This window comes from Ovis aries, chromosome X (genome assembly GCF_016772045.2).
Source record: "Ovis aries strain OAR_USU_Benz2616 breed Rambouillet chromosome X, ARS-UI_Ramb_v3.0, whole genome shotgun sequence".
In the NCBI taxonomy this organism is placed as follows: Eukaryota; Metazoa; Chordata; class Mammalia; order Artiodactyla; family Bovidae; genus Ovis; species Ovis aries.
In genome coordinates this window covers 57,752,959-57,772,917 of record NC_056080.1, presented here as the reverse complement: position 1 = coordinate 57,772,917, position 19,959 = coordinate 57,752,959, and the positions used below count along the sequence as shown (strand labels likewise).

At 37.9% G+C, this 19,959-nt stretch overlaps 1 protein-coding gene across 4 annotated transcripts in view; it reads left to right on the top strand.

Moving 5' to 3' along the window:
* JADE3 (jade family PHD finger 3) overlaps positions 1 to 19,959 on the top strand; it is a 143,217-nt gene that overhangs the window by 104,969 nt on the left and 18,289 nt on the right. For all 4 annotated transcript variants that reach the window (XM_042242009.1, XM_027962807.3, XM_060407298.1 and 1 more), the window contains exons 5-8: positions 4,737 to 4,927; positions 8,099 to 8,310; positions 12,809 to 12,976; positions 15,299 to 15,415. In XM_042242009.1, coding sequence (XP_042097943.1) covers positions 4,737 to 4,927; positions 8,099 to 8,310; positions 12,809 to 12,976; positions 15,299 to 15,415 — 688 coding nt within the window. The remainder of the gene's footprint in view (positions 1 to 4,736; positions 4,928 to 8,098; positions 8,311 to 12,808; positions 12,977 to 15,298; positions 15,416 to 19,959) is intronic.

The window sequence follows — 19,959 nt, the reverse complement described above, 5'->3', positions numbered from 1 at the left end:
CAAATGATTCTGATCCACTCATTAGGAAATGAAGTCTCTTTAATAATAGTCTCTCCCTGTTAAATATTTAGATCAACTGAAGACTCACTGAGGACTCAGTGCACATAAAACACTGGAAGAGGCTATAGGTCAGCTTAGAGTGGTTCCAGCTTCCTTTTAATGCCTCTTTAGTGTCACAGCAGTGTTCACTAGGCCAGAGGTTAGCTGACCTACCCTGAGGAGCAGGTGGAGAGGCCTTCTTTCTATGAGGCTAAGCAGGTGTGGTTGTGGGTCCTTTGACCAAAATTGGTCATCCAGAAAGTTATTAGACTTTCATTTACATTCAAACATCCAAATTTAAAGTTGCACTTACTACATCACCCTAACAAAATTGCTCATACCTCTAGGCTTGTGTGCTTTTGCTATGTTGTTCAGTGATCTGATGACCATTCAGAGAATGTCCCTCTACCTAGCGTATAGTGGCCAGAGAAGAAAATCACCAAGAAATGATCCTGGGAATTCCACCAGCTATAGCAATATAATGTGTACTTGAAGATCTTAAAGCTGAATTTTACAAAACCCAAAGCAATATTTTTTCACTTATTGTTATAGACCTTCCCTCTATCATAAGAATTTCTCCTTGTGGGTATCCTTTGGCATTACTGTTTCAGCCTATAATTTTTTTTTTATTGTCATAGGCTTAGTTGTTAGATTCAGACATATGAAAAGATGAATGAGATATCATCATCATGTTATAAATTTTGCATTGAAATATACACACAGAAAGATAACTAATGCATAACTGTATAACTCAGTTTTCATGATACACTTCTTTAACCTCCACCCAGATCAAGAAATAGAGCATTATCAACACCCAAGAAGCCCTCCTTCTCCTCCCCACTGACTTCATTCACTATAGGTGACAGTTTTGCCAGTTTTTAACCTTCATAACTGAGATTGGGTTGTTTTGTTCCTCATTATGGTTGTGAGATTCATCCATGCTGTTGCATGTAGCATTTCATTAAGTTTCACTTGTGTGTAATATTCCATTGTGTGAATATACCACACTTTATTTATCCATTCTGCTTTTGATAGATATTTGGGTTGCTCTCAGTTTTCAGCTATTATGAAAAATGCTAATATGGACATTTTTGTTCATCTTTTAGTGCGTGTATATATATATGTGTGTGTGTGTGTGTGTGTGTGTGTGTATGTATATATATGTATGTATACTTTTTAAAGTATATTCCTAGGAGTGGGTTTGCTAGGTCATAGGGTATGCATATGTTCAGCCATAATATCTGCTGCCAGATAGTTTGCCAAAATGATTGTACCAGTTCACACTTCCAGCAGCAGTGGTCTGTTTGCTGCATTTCCTTACAAGCACTTAGTATCTTCAATTTTTGGTCAATCTTTTCAAGTTTAGCCATTCTGGTAGGTAATGGTGATTATGATTTCAGTCTGCATTTCTGTATTAACTGATGAAGTTGAGAACCTTTTGAGATTTTTGCCATTTGGATAGTCTTATTTGTGAAGTGTCTATTCAAATTTTTTGCCCAGTTTTTACTTGACTTATCTGTCATTTTCTATTTGATTTGTAAAAGTTTATTATACACTGTTGATAAACAGTGTTTCCAATCTCTTCCTTTATGGTTAGTGACTTTGTGTCTTACTTAAAATATCTTTGTCTATCCCAAGGTCATAAAAATATTCCTTTTTATTTTCTTCCAGAAGCTTAATAAATGTATTAGTTTAAATCAAGAACATCTATAGGTCTACATTGTTCCATAGGAAATTTGAGGCAATTAAGATGAATAGATAAGCAAAATATTATTCCTTTTAGAAAAAGATGAATCTTGAAAAAAATATTCTATAATTACCTCATAAAGCATGCACCAAAAAGCACAGCATATTTAATCTCATAGACTGTGGAGAATTCCTATGCATGTCTTGGCCTTTTCAGTTGGGTTCATTTCAGTGGGAAGCAGGCCTCTGATAGCATTTCCCAAATTTTTAGCTTCCATGAATTATTTTAGAGTTCCACTTTTTCCTCAAATATTTTATTGCCTTTGGCTTTAAAAGCTCCGTATGGTTTTTAAAAAATTAAAATATGTGATTGCATGTAGTTAACAACATGCATTATTTGGAATCATAAGTTTCTAGAAGAATGCTTAGGAAATATTCACTCTATATTTACAGAGTGGACTGTGCCTCTGTATATTAGGTTGGTACAAAAGTAAATTGCATTTTCAGACCATGAATTTTAAATCATTATAACTAGGCTCAAACACATCTTTAAATTAATCAAAGTAGGAACCATTACAATCAACACATTTTTGCTAACGAGAAATAGGTTTGTTTTTTCCTGTAGTGCAAAACTCCATGCTTCAGGATTCAGTGAACTCTTGGAAAGTATTCTCTGCCTTGTGCTGGTTGTGGAAGTGTTTTCCCTGAGAAAAGTTGTCAAGATGCTTGAGGAAGTGGTAGTCGGTTGGCGAGAGGTCAGGAGAATATAGCAGATGAGGCAAAACTTGATAGCCCAATTTGTTCAACTTTTGAAGCATTGGTGATGTGATGTGCAGTTGGGCAGGCATTGTCGTGGAGAAGAATTGGGCCCTTTCTGTTGATCAATACCAGCTGCAGGCATTGCAATTTTCAGTGATCTCATCAACTTGCTCAGATGTAATAGTTTTGGTAGAATTCAGAAAGCTGTAGTCAATCAGACCACCAAACAGTGACCATGACCTTTTATTGGTGCAAGTTTGGCTTTGGGAAGTGCTTTGGCACTGCTTCTCAGTCCAGCCACTGAGCTGGTCATCACTGGTTGTCATATAAAACCCACTTTTGATTACACATCACAATCTGATCAAGAAATGGTTTGTTGTTGTGTAGAATAAGAGAAGAAGACACTTCAAAATGACAATTTTTTTAAATTTTCACTCAGCTCATGAAGCACCCATTTAATGAGTTTTTTCACCTTTCCAATTTGCTTCAAATGTTGAACAACCATAGAATGGTCGATACTGAGTTCTTCAGCAACTTCTCATATAGTTGTAAGAGGACCAGTTTCAATGATGCTCTCAATTGGTTGTTGTTACTTCTGATGGCCAGCCTACACTCCTCATCTTCAAGGGTCTTGTCTCCTTTGTGAAACTTCTTGAACCACCACTGCACTGTATGTTCGTTAGCAGTTCCTGAGCCAAATGCATTGTTGATGTTGTAAGTTGTCTCCCCTGCTTTACAACTCATTTTGAACTTGAATAAAAAAATTATTCGAATTTACTTTTTGTCTAACGTCATTTCCATAGTTTAAAATAAATATAAAATAAACATCAAGTAATAAGCCATTAGCAAAAAACATAAAGCAAGAAATGTACATTAAAATGATGTGTAACATAGCCATGTTTATTTAAGGATGCATTCTAATATCAAACGGCAAAATTCAACAGTGCAAAAGCACAGTTACCTTTGCACCAACCTAATATAGTTATGTGTATTCATATGAATACATTTATGTTTATGAATCATTCTACATGCATAGTAACTCTAAAGTAGGGAAACTGGCTCCAGAAGGCTTCCAGAGAAACAGTTTTCACTATTTTATATATGTATATATATTTCTTTCTCTCTTTTTTAGATGGCTTACCTTGTTCTTTGTATATCTATTTCTTTATTTTTTAGATGGCTTACCCTGTTCTTTAAAATTTCCAGGGAATAATTATTCAGATCCCCTCTTGATTATGTGTTCTGATACTTCATGTAGCATCTAAAACATTGATTATGGAGTCAGTCATTGGTGTGAGAATTTCTGTTTCTTCCCTTATTTGGTTTCCTTTCCTTAGGATCTTAAGTGTCAGGAGAGGTTAGGGGAAATATGGGTTGACTCAGGCCTGCTAGATAATTTGATGGAAGAATGGGAATCTTTCATCCCATTGCCTTATCCTGGCCCAGACTTACAGTCACTATCATTTATGGTTGATAAATGCCTTAAGTTTGTATAAATCTATAGCTTCTTGGCTTTAACTCATCTGTATAAATAGTGAAAATAAGAGATATAAAAATAACAGTGGCATTATTAATCATCCAGCTTTTTACTATACACTGTCCTAAGCACTTTATGTATTTTATTTCATATAATCATAATAACCCTATAAGTTTGATACTATTATAATTTATGATTATCATCCTTATATTTTAGCTAAGAAAACTAGACTTTATAGAAATTAAGTAATTGCCCAAGATCACCATGTGAATGAATGGAAGTAAAAAACAGATTGTGTGAGTCTATAGCCTATACTCTTTACTACCGTCCAGTATGGGCTCTATGATAGAAAACATGAGTTTAGCTAAAACTTACCTTTGGTGTAGAATCTGGCTGTGCCTTTGTACAAGTATCACTCCTTCTGCTATTTCCCCTTCTAAATAAATGCGGTGGCCATTGCACCAAGAATGCACAATGCAACAACATTTTATTAGAATGAGTGGTAGTAGGGACTTAGGAGCCACAGGATAAATGAAGCATTTCATTAAAAGTCAGAATATTCACAGCAAATGACAAAACTGGATTTGTAGAACCATTTGCCTTCTAAAAAGGGGTCTTATCATGCCTTTCAGTTGGCAGAGCAGGGGATTTCCCCAGGGTGGGAAGGGAGAACATTTAGCTCCACTGTATGGCCTGAGTGCTGTTGAGCCATCCAGTCAGTGCATAGAATCTGTCATTCGTTGATTGTTATCAGTGTCTTTTTTTGCTTTGCTAGGGTTATGGCCGACAAGAAAAAAGAGGTCCTGTTTGTCCGGCCCCGGAAATATATCCAGTGCTCCAACCCAGAGACCACAGAGCCTGGCTACATCAACATCATGGAGCTGGCGGCATCTGTGTGCCGCTATGACCTAGACGACATGGACATCTTCTGGCTCCAGGAACTCAATGAAGACCTCACAGCAATGGGTAAGTTGTTTCCTCACATGTAACTTGTTCCTTGTCTGAATCTGTTTTGTTTTTTTTTTTAAGTTGTCAGGACCATTTAACTTGCTTTCATTCTGTGGCTTCCTTTCTTTTCTGGGCTCTTCATTTATTTTCCTCTTGAATCTTAATGAGGCATTTCCTGAAGCACATAAATATATTGAAGTAGAGCAGTGGTATTTAAATCTGACCTTTTCTTTCCTTGTTTATGGTAAATATCATGGCTCAGGGATGGCATGTAGGTTTCATGAGGCTGTTTCCCATTTCTAAATATGTTGAGAAGGATTCTGAGACTGTTTTTTCACTCAGCCCTGGAAAGTACTGTGATCAGTGAGCAGGGCCAAGGGTAGTGGCACCTCTAACATTGCCACCTAATGTCAGGAAGCTCCAACTTTAGCATTAAGCAGCACCACTGCAACTGACAGGTTGATATAACCAAGGATGCCTTAATGAAGGATTTAGAATTTTGCTGCCTGGAAGAAGAATGGCAGGCCTAAGGCAAAACATCCCCAAAGCAGTTCTTGGCCACCTCCAGTGAGTTCTAAAGTTTTCATGCAACTCTCAAAAAATAGAATAAAATGAAGCAAAAATAAGCAAACAAAAATCTTGGAAGTACACATAGTAGTAATTTTAAAGTAAACATGCCATACAGTACCATACCAGCAATGTTTGGAAATTCTGGGCTGAAAGGAAGCTCACCTTATACTCACACACAGTTCTTTTTGACCTGTCTTCCATCTAAACAGTGTTTAGGTCCAAGTGGTCCTGTGAAACTGGGTGGTTCTTAACTCTCTGTACGAGATACAGTAAAGGATACATTTGCTTTTGTTTGAATCACATTTGTTCATTGTTAGTACAGGGATCAGTGGTGTTCGTTTTCTTCCCTCTTTTTTCTTTCTTTTGAGGTTCTTATCTGAATGCATGTGAATAAAAAATTAAAATTATATTAAATTCAGTTTGGCATGATAGTGATAGTTATTCTGCCAGTAACTGATACTTACTTCTTGCTTTCTAAAACTTTTTGTTTAGTGTCTTCTCTTGTTCTGCCTTCTAAGAGGAAAGAGAGGAGTCAAAAAAAATTTATGGTGGGAACCCCAAAGAAAAGGGAATAAAAAACTGACAGGGAAAATGAGAGTATGAGGGTATAATCAAATGGATCGATGGCTCAATGTGCAATTGTATTTATGAACCATATAGCATTCATATACGCTGAAGACATTACAGTGCTGCCTTCAACATGACACTGCCTTATAACAAAATTCCTTTGGTATTTCACATTAATTCTCTTAGGATGAGTTTTTGTTAAAAGATTTTTGAAAGTTTTAAGTCTGAAGAAAAGCTGCAGATTTAATACAGTATACATACCCCTCATGCAGTTTGTTTCCCCTCATATTAGCATCTCACTTTACTATGGTACATTTGTCAGAGCTAAGAAACCAGTGCAGGTACAGTGCTATATTACCTAAATTCTAGACTTCATTGGATTTTCACCAGTTTTTCCACTAATGACCTTTTTCTGTTCCAGAATCCCATCCATGATACCACACTGCATTTAGGCTTGAATGAGTTTTTAAAAGAGGATAACTTTATCTCAAGCTTTCCTTTAGAGTGGTATTGTAGTAAGGTTTTAAGAACTTAAAATAAAGTTTAAAAAATAATATTAACTTCAGCATGTTTTTAATTCAGATTAAGGAATTCTAAAAATTGAGAGCTTACTGCATGCTATACTATACATACTATACTATACATTGCACCATACTAAGCAATGTATGAACATGATCTCATCTCTGCCTCATAAGAAAACAAGAGTTTGGTATTATTATCCTTATTTTTATAGATAAGGAAGCTAAGGCCTAAAGAGGGCAAATAACTTGTCAAAGCTTCAGTTCACTTCAGTCTCTCAGTCGTGTCTGACTCTTTGCGACCCCATCAACTGCAAAACTTATGTAACCAATATGAGGTCAAGTGGGAATTTGAATCCAAGTGTTTTTTTAACCAGACACTATAGTCCTTCACTTCATGGGGAAAAGTGTATAATTTGTCTTGGCTGGAAAAATTAAACATACTTCCTGAGTAGTTTTTGGTTTTATAAGTAGCTACAGCATTGAAAAGGTAGTTTATATGAAATTCTAAAGTTCCTTAGGGTCTTATATTACAAATTAAGTGAAATATTTGGGTAAATTTGTTTTGGATCATCTTGAGAATTATTCCTGGGTTTATAAGCTGTTAGAGTAAATACATGTGTGCTCTCACAAAATCATCAGTCCCCCTAAAAAGAAAAATGTTAGTTGTTACCAATAGCCATCATATGAATCTTTTGGTTGGGTTATTATGTATAGAAGACTGAGAAAAATTAAAAGTATAGAAGGAAAAGGAACCAAGAGGCAAAAAAAGGTAATTTCAGAATTTCCAATTAGATTTATGAGTGTTGATAAGTTTATTTTATATTATAGTTTGTCATTAGAAAATACTATTGGATTTTCTAAAAATCAGATTTGAAAAACAAGTATTTCATATGTATAGTCACATATACAGTACCTAGAATTTTCTTTTATGAATTAATACCTTTTTGTATGAAAATTTCCATTAAATGTGCTCACTGGAACTAGTTTGCTGAGAATGAATTGTTATTTATATCCAAATAGTTACATGATTCTAATTATTACACTATAAATTAAAGTGTTCAAAATTACAAAGTTCAGTGAAAGTCTTCCCTCAGTGGGATTAAGAGAAAACAGATTCAGAGGAGATCCCTGGTGGTCTAGTGGTTAGGATTCCAGGCTTTTACTGCCATTGCCCAGGTTCAGTCCCTGGTTGGGGAACTGAGATCCTGCAAGTCACGTGGTGCAGCCAAAAATAAAAAAGAAAGAGAGAAAACAAATTTAGGAGGAGACTGGCTAGGATTTGGACAGAAAATTGAAAGGGTCAGTGTATATAACTTACAAGGAATATGGTGAAATGTATTTCTCCTTTCATGTGTCAAACACTAATTTTAGAACAGCTCTAGTAAAAGATTCTTTAAAATCTGGTTTTAAAATCAGGGAAGAGATGATTTTATCCTTTAGAATCCCCACACCCTTGCACCGGGCTCACAGTAGGTGATTTGGGAATGACAGCTGACTGATGGGTTGATTGATTGTTTGTATTTCTGTGCAGGTTATGGGCCAGTTGATGAGAATCTTATGGAAAAGACAGTAGAAGTCCTGGAACGCCATTGCCATGAAAATATGAACCATGCTATTGAGACAGAGGAAGGGCTAGGCATAGAGTATGATGAAGATGTGATCTGTGATGTGTGCCGGTCTCCAGACAGTGAAGAAGGGAATGATATGGTGTTCTGTGATAAGTGTAACATCTGTGTGCATCAGGTTAGTGAGAGTGGAGACCGCCACCTCCCCACGGTCACCTTTTCTGAAGCTCAGTGATGATCTCCAGCACCCATATCTGGGTAGCAACTTGCATTTAAGGGTGAAAATACCAACTTGGCCTGGCTGTTCTCCAGTAATTCCTTTAGAAATAATACTTCTTATGATCCCCAAGTTGACTTATTAACTTTAATCCAGGGGGCTAAACCCAGGTCTTCATTGTGTATCATCATGCCCAAGCCATTGAGATCGCCTTGTTCAATACTTTTACAGTCCCCTGGGGAGTCTCCTTGCTACCTGCCTGGGAGTCTCTCCTCTGCCTTGGAGTCCCTTTTATATCATCAGGTTGTACCCATGGTCAGTAACTCACTCCTTGGTGAGTTTACACTTCCTGTATCTGGAAGTGCGGACTTCTCATCCTGGCACCCAAAGCTCTCCTCCATCTCCCAAATATACCACTCCCAGGAAACTTGGTCCACTCTACTTTTAAACAGTAGAATTTTAGGATTGTAAAAAACTGACCCACTCCTTAATTTTACAAATAATACTAAGAGAGATGAAGTGACTTTACCCAACCTCTTAAAGCCTCTCCCACTTCTGGCTAACAAAACTTTACGTATCTTTCAAGATCTAGTTCAAGTCCTTTCTTATAAGTCCCTTACCCTAAGTAATTTTTCACCCTTTTGAACATGTGTGTTTCATTCATTTCGTTAATTTATCTAGCAAATAGGTATGCAACACCATCCACGTACCAGAACTCTGCTGCATGCTGAAGACACAGTGATGAAGAGGCAGACAAGGTCTTTGCCCCCAGGGAAATCAGAGTCTGGTGTAGGCTCTACGAGGAAACTGCCCATTGAGCATAGTATGCCAAGTGTTTTTGTAGATAGAAGTCCATGCTGCTGTAGAAGTGCATGGGAGGGATAGAGGTTGGGGATAACTTCTAGGAGGTGCACCCAAGCTGAATCTTAATAGCTAAAGGGAAATGCCAGGAAAAAAACAGCAGCATGTGTTCAGGCAGGGAGGAGAACATGTTCAGGTGGGGTAGTAAGAGTAGGCAAAGTATGTCAGAGGCAACTCTGAGCAGTTCAGAACTGTGGAGAGTGATGGGGTCGAGTAGGGAAGGCATGGAGGGTGAGACTAGAGAGACGTAAAAGGCCTTCCCTGATAAACTAAGGAACTTCAGTTTTGTCCTGTCAATTCTGAAAGGATATGATTTGTAATTCAGAAATGTCATTCTGGCTACAAAATTATTCAAATGATTAAATAATATAGGAGAGAGATACCAGGATTTAAGACTTTAATTCTCTGGGCCACCTAACCTAACCCTTTGTATTAAAAGGTATTCAGAATTATTCTGTAATCAGTTGGATCTCTTTCTTCCTTTTACTTGCATCCTTTTGGAGTGAATTTTGAAAATGTATCTTCACTCTACCAGGTATTAGCATTTATGTCCCACTTTTAGTGACAGAGAAAATCTTTATCACTTAAGTATGAACTTAAATATATAAATATCTGACAGCACAGGTCCACAGCCCCTTCTCTGCATTTCCAGAATTTTAAAGCTGTGAAAACTATAAGTTTTTTTGTTTGTTTGTTTGTTTTTTCTATAAGTTTGGCACCAAATGATTTGAGGGAAGATGCAGGACTTACCCAGTGTGAGGCTTTTTGTAGTCTTTAGTCCATTTTGTGAAAATACTCATATTTTGTTAGAGAACTATTAATGTATTGTATTTGATTATATGGTACTGCCCTGATCCCATTATGGGGTTATGTAATATGCCATGTATATACTGTATTACTTTCCTGAGATATGCACAGTTCTAAATTTCCTGATGTTTCTTACCCTAGAGTTTTCAGATAAATGATTGTAGATTTTTAATAGATTTGAAGGTAATAGTACCAAGATCATCTGTATACGTTTTCTGTATTTTTCCTTCACAGTTAGGACAAAAAATTAATTACTTCCAGGTTATTTGGGTAACAAAATATAGCATAATAATTCTCCTTAAAGGTATTTTACTTTGAAAACATACCCAATAATGACTATAAATGGTCCCTTTCCTCACGTAGAAAGAAATGACAATAACATGTGACCAGGCCTTGATGTAAGCTGGTATGTATTAAAGCTGAATGTTGGTGCCACACAAAGTTTCATGTAAGAGAATTCTTCCGAAGTGAGTATGTTCACTTGAATTCTAAAGAGATTCTTAGGTTAGAGCTCCCTCTGTTGACTGAAAAGTGACTTTAAATGATTTGGAAGATTTGGTTTACTTAACAGAATTGGGGACATGTTGACAATTGTTTTTATTAAACATAATTTTTCTTCTTTACTGCCACCATATTATATCAAATATTTGTTTCTTCGTGACTACAATACACTTACAGTCAGTGCTTTAGAAGAGAGTTTTATTTTACAGCAGTAGATTTTGGATTTTAAAAAGAACTTAAATTTTTTTCATTAAAAAGTGTGAAAATTGGGACCATTCCAAGTCCCTTAATGTGTTCCATTTTCTGCTTCTTAGCCCAAATATTGAACATTCAAACTGAGGCCTAAATTAATTTACCTGAAGGTACATGCTCGTAGTTTTTATACCTGTCATATATATAATGTTTGGCACTAAATTTATTAACCCCCTGAAGTTATATGTGAAACATATATTCGTGCATGTGGGCAGTTTTTTTTTTTTTAAATGAGAGTCCAGCCTTCATCATTTTGTAGTCTAGGAAGAGGTGAGAGCAGCTACAGTGAATTACAAGCTTCTGTGATCTTATGACTAGGAATAAGTCTAGATAAGAGCTCAGTAAAAGATTTTCTACCCAACAAAACGGCCATATAATAAAGGGTATTCCTAGAACCAGCTACTGGTTTTTCTTCTGCTGTTCTGAAGGAGGCTCTATTTTAGGGAGGAAGCTTGCTTTCATTTCTTTGCAGACTTTCTGAATTTCAGAAAAGGAAAAAGCTTTGAAGGTTAGGGACCTTATAAAATGATGTCCTGCTTTTGTGAGAGCAGCTTAGTTAGAATCCAGCTTCAGTTCTTGAGTTAAATGTATTTGTTCTACCAAACCACCTACTCAAGCTCAGCATAGAGAGCCATCCAGATAAACTGATGATAAGGAACCTACCCCAGGGACCTTACAGTATCACTGAGGAGATAAAACATAACAGTTAGAGAAGAATACATGATATTGACCAAGTACCCCTTATGAAATGGGCCTTAAGTAGTTTGCCAACCCCTGGTTTTAGATGGGGTTGGGGGTGGGAGCAGAAGGAGATTTTAGAGGCTTTATTGCTGTGCATTGGTATGAAAACTATAGCAGCCAAATAGAAGGATTGAAGGTATGAAGGAAAAAGAAGAGAATTTAGAAATAAATCAGTCCAGGCATGATATGAATAAGGACTTTGATGGAGTAGTTGTGGTGGAGATGGAGAAGGTGGTCAGAGTCTAGTGACCACTCTGAAGGGAATATTAGCAAGCCCAGGGGACAATAGATGAAGGAAAGTGGATAATAGGGATCAAGGAATTTGGATCTGGAAGCTGCAAAGTATTGTGGTGATATGGATAGAGTTTGGAAAGGGGGCTAGGCTAGTTGGGGGCTAACATGATAATGACTGTTGAATCTGAGCTTTGGGTGAACTCTCTGGGGCAGGCACAGACTTTGAATCTGCAGTGGTGAATCAATCATTGGTAAAGGTGTGCTAGGCCACCTGGGGAGCCAAGTGGCCCTCAGCTATAGTCTCTAATGGTCAGGATTAAGCAGTAAGGGGGAAGGATGGGTGAGATTAGAGGTAGTGAAAAGGAAATCTAAAATATTACCCAATCTAATCTCCCTCCCCTCCATAGTAGTTTATTTATTTATCCATCTTTATTCTGTAAGGAACTTGAAGTGGCTTCAAGAAGTCATTATGGAGTATTGTGATTAGTCTAATATTGTGTTTGGTTTAGGATCCATTAAGTCCCTTTTTCTTCAACCGAAGCAAGTAATTGCTCCAATTTGTTGAGAGTGCTTTTTTATGCACCAGGCACTATCAGGCTCTTTAACATTAGCTCATTTGCTTTTCAGAAGTGTCATTCTGCTTATTTCCTAACACTTTTTCCTTGATCACAACAGTGCATGACATACAGACATTGTTCAGTACGTATATGACTGACTGATTATAATACATAAGCATTGAGAAAACTTTAGAAAATGGAGGCAAAAAAGAAAAAAAAATGTAATCACAACACTCATAACAGTTGGGCTAACCTTTGTGTGTATATCCTTCTAGTCTTATTCTGTTGCCCTTAAATCAATTCTCATAGAGAGACATACTGATCTTAGAACAGATACTAGAAGTTGCTTTTTATTTCGAGTGTTTTAAAATTACTAAATCCTGGATATGAGGTTGTTTGACCTTTTCTCCTAAAAGTGGAGGGTACTCAGTGACCATGTACCAGAGCAGACATTGGCCCAGTAAGTAGATGCTAACCATTCCCTGCTCTCCTTCCCGTGCCTCCAGGCCTGCTACGGCATCCTCAAGGTCCCAGAAGGCAGCTGGCTGTGTCGCTCCTGTGTCCTGGGCATTCATCCACAATGTCTATTATGTCCAAAGAAAGGTGGAGCCATGAAGAGCACCAAAACAGGGACTAAATGGGCTCATGTCAGCTGTGCCCTATGGATTCCAGAGGTAAGAATTCATCCAGGTCTGTGAGCCATTTGTTCTCCCACAACATTCAAACTGACTCAGGCTTCATAGAGATGCTTCATGCCTGCCCATGATTTTGAGTTGATAATGGTTTACCTTGACCTCTGTCACATCCTTCTTGGATGCATGTGAGCCCATGCTAATTAATTTATAGGTGGTACTACCAGTGGTATTGGATACATTTGGATGAGAGAAGAGGGGATAAGCAGCAGATATTTTTAAGGTAAAACCTACCTTAAAAGTAATCCCTGGTGGCTCAGATGGTAAAGTGTCTGCCTGCAGTGTGCGAGACCTGGGTTCGATCCCTGGGTTGGGAAGATCCCCTGGAGAAGGAAATGGCAACCCACTCCAGCACTCTTGTCTGGAAAATTCCATGGACTGAGGAGCCTGGTAGGCTATAGTCTACGGGGTCACAAAGAGTCAGACACGACTGAGCGACTTCACTTTCACTTTTCACTTACCTTAAAAGTACCATATCTTGGATTTCCCTGGTGATCCAGAGATGAAGAGTCTGCCTGCCTTGGGTTCAATCAGAGAACATGAGTTCAATCCCTGGTCCAGGAAGATTCCACATGCACGGGCAACTAGGCCCATGCACCACAACTACCAAACCCGCATCCTCTAGAGCCTGCAAGCTGCAACTTCTGAACTGAAAATCCTAGGTACATAGGTATTCTTATGGATATGTGTGCTGAGTCTGACTTTTTTCGACCACATGGACTGTAGCCCACCAGGCTCCTCTGTCCATGGGATTTCCCAGGCAAGAATACTGGAGGGTTGCCATTTCCTACTCCAGGGGATCTTCCTGACCTAGAGACCGAACCTGCATTGGCAGGCAGATTCTTTACCACTGCGCCGCCTGGGAAGCCCTCTTATGGATACAGAAGTCAGGTTTTTGTTTTTTTTTTTTGAGTAGTGGTTTTGTTTTTCTTACTAAGAACATCCAGCTAAATAGACAAGTGAAATGAACCCTGAGGTTTCTGGCCATAGAATCACTAATTTCCAGTAGCAAATTCCCTAATAAAGCAGATTCTTTCAAAATATTAAAAGTCTGAAAAAAATGTTAAAAGTCTGGAATATGACTCAGAGTTTTTTTCAAAAGACGCTTTCTCACCATTTACCTTCTCTTATGGGTTCTAGTACCTGATTTTTAGTACCTGTGGGCCTGTTCAAGATGTCCCTGATCTTTCTACTGTTGCTTTCTTGATGTGGGTGGAACTTGTACTCGTTTGACTGTCCTTGTTCAATGGTCCTTCACTTTTTTAAAGTTGTTTCTGTACTGAGACGACCCAGAGGGATGGTATGGGGAGGGAGGGGGGTTCAGGAACACAGGTATACCTGTGGTGGATTCATGTTGATGTGTGGCAAAACCAATATTGTAAAGTAATTAACCTCCAATTAAAATAAATAAATTTATATTTAAAAAATTTTTTAAACACGCATTATATATTTTTAAAGAGAAGGAAAAGAAAACACTTCTTACCAGAAGTTGCTTGACCCCTTATTTTCACTCACACACACACACACACACACACACACACACACAAATTTCCATCTTTTTTTAAAAAGCATTTTTTCCAGCACTCTCTCAAAGACTCGTTTCACTTTAAAGCTACTTTGAGTACATCCTTAGGACTCTACTTCTACTGCAGGAGGCATGGTTCAATCCCTGATCAGGAAACTAAGATCCTGTACACGTGGCATGGCAAAGAAAAAAAAGAAAGAAAGAAAAAGAAAAATAAACAAAGCAAGCAAGCTACTTTGGCTGGGAGAATAGACTAAGCTGGTAATAGTTACATGATTTTAAAGACTGATTTTAAAATGTTAGCATCCTCATCTTTTCTACTTATGTGCTGCAGATTGCTACTACTGTCCAATAATATTATGTCACTGCCACTGTTTTTCATCATTCATTAGTTAAATGAAAAAAACAAGGCGTGTGGCACCATCTCAAACATGTAAGAGGTGCTAGATTTTGTGAATCTTAATTCTTTTCCTCAGTAGCTTTCTTTGGTTCCTAAGTAAAGTGTAGATATCTTTGATTCATTAAGGTAACCATGCTTAGCCTCTACTTCTGCCCTCTTCTCCTGTATATGAATTGTTTATATTACTGGAAATGATTGAAGGCCTGAGCAGTGACTAGAGACAGGTTTCATTTATTCTTAGTTCCATAATAACCTTAAGAGATATGGCTCACCTCATTGTTTTGATGTTCTGAGCTGTAAGTAATACCACTCACGGTTTGTGAAAGGTACTTCTGCATGCCTTGGTGCCTTCTGCCTTATGGTGGTGTTTTATTTGTAGGTCAGCATTGCTTGTCCTGAGAGAATGGAACCAATCACAAAGATCTCCCATATTCCGCCCAGTCGGTGGGCCTTAGTCTGCAGCCTGTGCAAGTTGAAGACAGGTGCTTGTATACAGGTAAGTCCAATGAAAAGTGGTTGAGTGGGTTAACACCAAATTAGCCAAACTTACCCTCCCAGTTAGAGCATCCTGCTAACTGAAAGCTTACTCAGGAAGCCACCTCCCACTCACTTCTGGAGCTCTGCTACTGTGCAGACCATTTCTGGAACCGTTTTTTGAATGGTGCCGCTGGACCCTTCAGCTTATTCTTCTCAGTAGCCATAGTGGTAGTTAATTTCCATCCTTTGCTGTCAGATCTGATGAATTAGGTGAGTTCTGAAGCTAGATGATCCTGGGTGGAAACAAGCCATAACTTCTAAACAACCAGGTCCGTGTTCTTGTGTGACTTACCCATGGAGGATGGACGACTTAGGTTCCAGGGCAGTTTGACAGATGATTCTGTTGTTGGACTAAGTGCAACTCACTTAATAGGAAAGATGCATCTAAATGGATAAATTCTGGTTTGATAGACTTGAAAGTCATTCTCAAAGGCACAGTTGTTGCATATGGTAGTGCAAGTAGAGTTTTCTGAGACATCTGAGGCATAGAAATTTAGCTGTTTGAAGTAGAAGTTGTAGCTGGCGTACCCAAAAGCAGCATTTGGGGGTGGGGTGGGGTGGAGAATGGCCAGTCACACCCAGAAAAGGCAGAAATATTGATCCTTCATAATCTAGTTTTCCAGAATGTCATCTCACCTTTTATTCCAAATGTAATAAGGTGGCTTTCCTGGCAAGAAGAGAGGAAGGGCTGACCTTCCACTCCCCAGACCTCTTGCATAGGAGCTATAGGCTGGTTGCAGTTAGGTTTACATGTTCACTTTCTTCACAGAAAGGGGGCCATATGATGTCATAGTTTAGGGACAGTGTCTCTAGGTGTTTCATGAGGTTTCTTGCTATCTGATTCTTCTTGTAGATTTTTAAACTCATTTTAACATTTGACAGGACTGCATACTTTGTCTTGCTTTAAAAAAAAAAAAAATTTCCGGCTGATTTTATTTAACTATAGCACTTTAGCAAGTATAAGGAGGAAATTGTTTAAGGAAAACTATTCCCATCAGGTCTGCTGCATTAACACATTACCTTTTTATGCTTTTCTAAGTTCCCTCCTGATTGCTCCCCAGATACGAGCTTCTTGAGGGCCAAGGTTATGCATCATTGTTTCCCTAGCACGAAGGAGAATGCCTGCCCAGTGTCAGCCCATTGAATAACTATAACTGTATTTAATTGTATCATAGATTAAATGTAATATGCATTCTCCCCAGTAAAAAAAGTATTTTCCATGTTTTCATAATTACCATATAGTCATTTTATAATAGCACATTGAATTTATATCCATTAATTTACTTACTGTCCTTATTGTTCTCCCTGCATTTTCCCCCATATTTGCTGCTTTAAAGGATGATTTTTTTACAGCAGTTAGTAATTGGCATCATGACTGTGATGAGAGAAAAAACACACCATATTATCACATTCTGCCCTGTACTGTAGTTACTTACCTACAAGTCTTAGCTTCCCTAGGAGGCTGCAAGCTTGGACTGTTTCATCCTTAGATCCTCCAAACCCCTGACATGGCAGATTGACAATAAATATTAGATCGATAGGTGGAAGATGGATGAATAGATGGATGGAAAAAACATTCTGGAGTGGGTTTTTCATTTGCACTGAAGTGGGTTTGTTTTTAGTACTTTGAGTTTAGATTCTGGATTTTGTAAAGGTCTTTCCAAATTAAGACTTAATTTTTTTTACTGAGTAAATTACAGATTTAATGAAGTTCAAATGAAGTCTTAGTTTTTCTCAATCTTAACAGATCCAACACCTTTTTATAACAGATAATTTGTAATACATCTATACTACCTTTACTTTTGTAATATCTCTGCTTAGTATACTATGAGTTTACTAAATGAAAGTAGTGGCTTAAAATATGGTTGTTAAAATACAGATATATAATAGCTAATTCTCAGCTTTCTTGTTGAGGTAATAAAAGAAAATACATTCATCATTTTACTTGTTTCAACATTCCCCTTCCAGTTCCTCTGTTGCATGTAGTTTCATGAACCAGCACTAAGTTCTAAGCAAAGGATAATCTGGCTTCAAAATTCTGACTCTGGTGTTTCCAGCAAGTAGTGTTAAGCAATGAAAAGATTCAATAACACTTTTCATCATTCCAGTTGCTTTGTTCTGGTGGACTTCTCTGAATGGCCCAAACTAGACATGTTTTGGGTTTTTTTGTGTGTATGTGACTGTCTCCATTTTCTACATAATGACTCTCCTTGGGAATTCAGCCATCATTATCTTGTCATGCCTTGATCCCAGACTCCACACCCCATGTATTTCTTTCTGGCTAATCTCTCTTATTTGGACCTTTGCTATACCACCTCAACTATCTCCCAAATGCTGATCAGCATCCAAAGCCACTGGAGAAATAGCAGCTACGTAGGATGCATAGCTCAACTTTTCTTCTTCCTTGGTTTAGGAGCCACTGAATGTATACTTTAAATAATGTCCTTTGATTGTTAGGTAACTATCTGCCAGCCTCTCCATTATAGTTATCATGCATTCGTAGCTATGCCAACAACTGGCAGCAGTGGCTTGGGTAAGAGATTTCAGCAACTCTTTGGTGTAAACAATGTTGACTTTCTTGTTACCTCACTGTGGTCAGTATCAGGTGGAGAATTTCTTCTGTGAGGTACCTGCCATGCTTCAGTTATCATTGTGTTGATACATGGATCAGTGAAGTAGAGATGTATGCTGCTGTGGTGATCATAAAAGTCTCTTAAAATTTTGATTATTAGGAATTTCACTTATTCAACAAATATTTGAGTGCCTAATTGTGTGCCAGGCATTGTTCTAGGCACTTTGGATTTATCAATGGACTAAAAAAGAACTTTGCACCAGGGAACTTACATTTTGATTTGAGAGAAATCAGTGATAAGCAATAGATACTAAATAGCACATTATAAGACAGTATGTGCTATGGAAAGGGAAAATGTGCCAAAATATGAAGTATAGAAAGAAGATGGGGATTGTCAGGCAGGGGGCATACACTACAAGTTTAAATAAAGTGGTCAGAGTAAGACTCACCATAGTTGGTGACATTTGAGCAAAGACTCGAAGGTGAGAGAAGACACTGCATATATTTGAGGTAAAAATGTTCCCAGTAGAGGGATCAGCCAGTGCAAAGGCCCTGAGACAGGAGTGTGTTTGGCCTGTCTGAGTGATAGGAAAGAGGCCAGTGAGACTGTAATGGAGTGTGTAGGAAGAGAAGATCAGAGAGATTATACAGGGACCTGACTGGTTAGGGCAAGGGTTGGCAACTTTTTTCTGTATAGGGCCAGGTAGTAAATATTTAAGCTTTTCAGGCCATATACTCTGTGTTACAATTAGTCATCTCTGTCTTTATAGCACAAAGGCAGCCATAGACAGTACTTAAGCAAATGACCATGACTATATACTAATAAAACTTTATTTATGGACTCTAAAATTTGAAAGTCACTTTGTCATAAAATATTCTTTTTCTTTTGATTGTTTTCCACTTTTTAAAAATGTAAAAACATCTTAAGCTCCTATTCTTATTTCTTGGGCCACAAAACAACAGGCAGGTGGCTGCATTTGGTCTGCAGGCCATGGTGTGCAAGCCCATGGTGAAGGGTTCCCAGGGCCCTTATAAGGTCTTTTATTTGAGGACTTTCCTGGCTGTCCAGTGGTTAAGACTCCAAGTTTCCAAGGCAAAGGGCATGGGTTTGGTCCCTTTTCAAGGGAACTAAGATGCCACATGCCACACAGTGCTGCCAAAAGATTAAAAAAAAAAAAGATCTTTTGTTTCTGCTCAGCAGTTAAAGGGGGAGCTTTGGCAGGTTTTGAGCAGATGAGTGACATAATTTGATTTATATTTTTAACAGATCACTATGGAATGATGTCTAAGATTTGCTTCAAAACAGTCTGGAGAGCAGGGTACTACAGAGGTTAAAAATGAAACAAGATAGGTCATACATTAATTATCAAAGCTGGATAATGAGTATATAATGAGTGTTCTCTATGCCTTTATGTAGATTTTTCCATAGTAAAATGTTACAAACAAAAATAGACACTCTGGCTTCTTATTTGGAGTAGACTGTGAGGAGGGGAGGTTAGGAACGAGAAAAGCAATTCGGAAACTTTTACAGTAATCCTTGAGAGATGGCTGGGGTGGCTTTGTCTGGAGTGATAGCCCTGTGGAGGTGGTGAAAAGTGATTGGGTTCTGGATGAATGTTGAAAATAGAGCCAACAGGATTAGCTATGAATAGGACGCATGGTGAGAGAGAAAGATAGGAGTTGGGGATGTTTCCAGACTTTGGCCCAAACAGGGAGAAGGGTAAAGTTTCCATATACTGAATGGAATAATCTCCAGTTAGAAGAGATGTGGAGGGAAAGATCAACATGAGTTCAGTTTTAGATATTTGAGTTTGAGATGTCTATCAGATATCGTAGTAGAAATGTCAAACTGATGATTGTCTGTGGGACTTGTGAGGAAGTTTTGGACCGAAGACATAAATTTGGGAGTCATTGTCGTGTAGATATCTTTA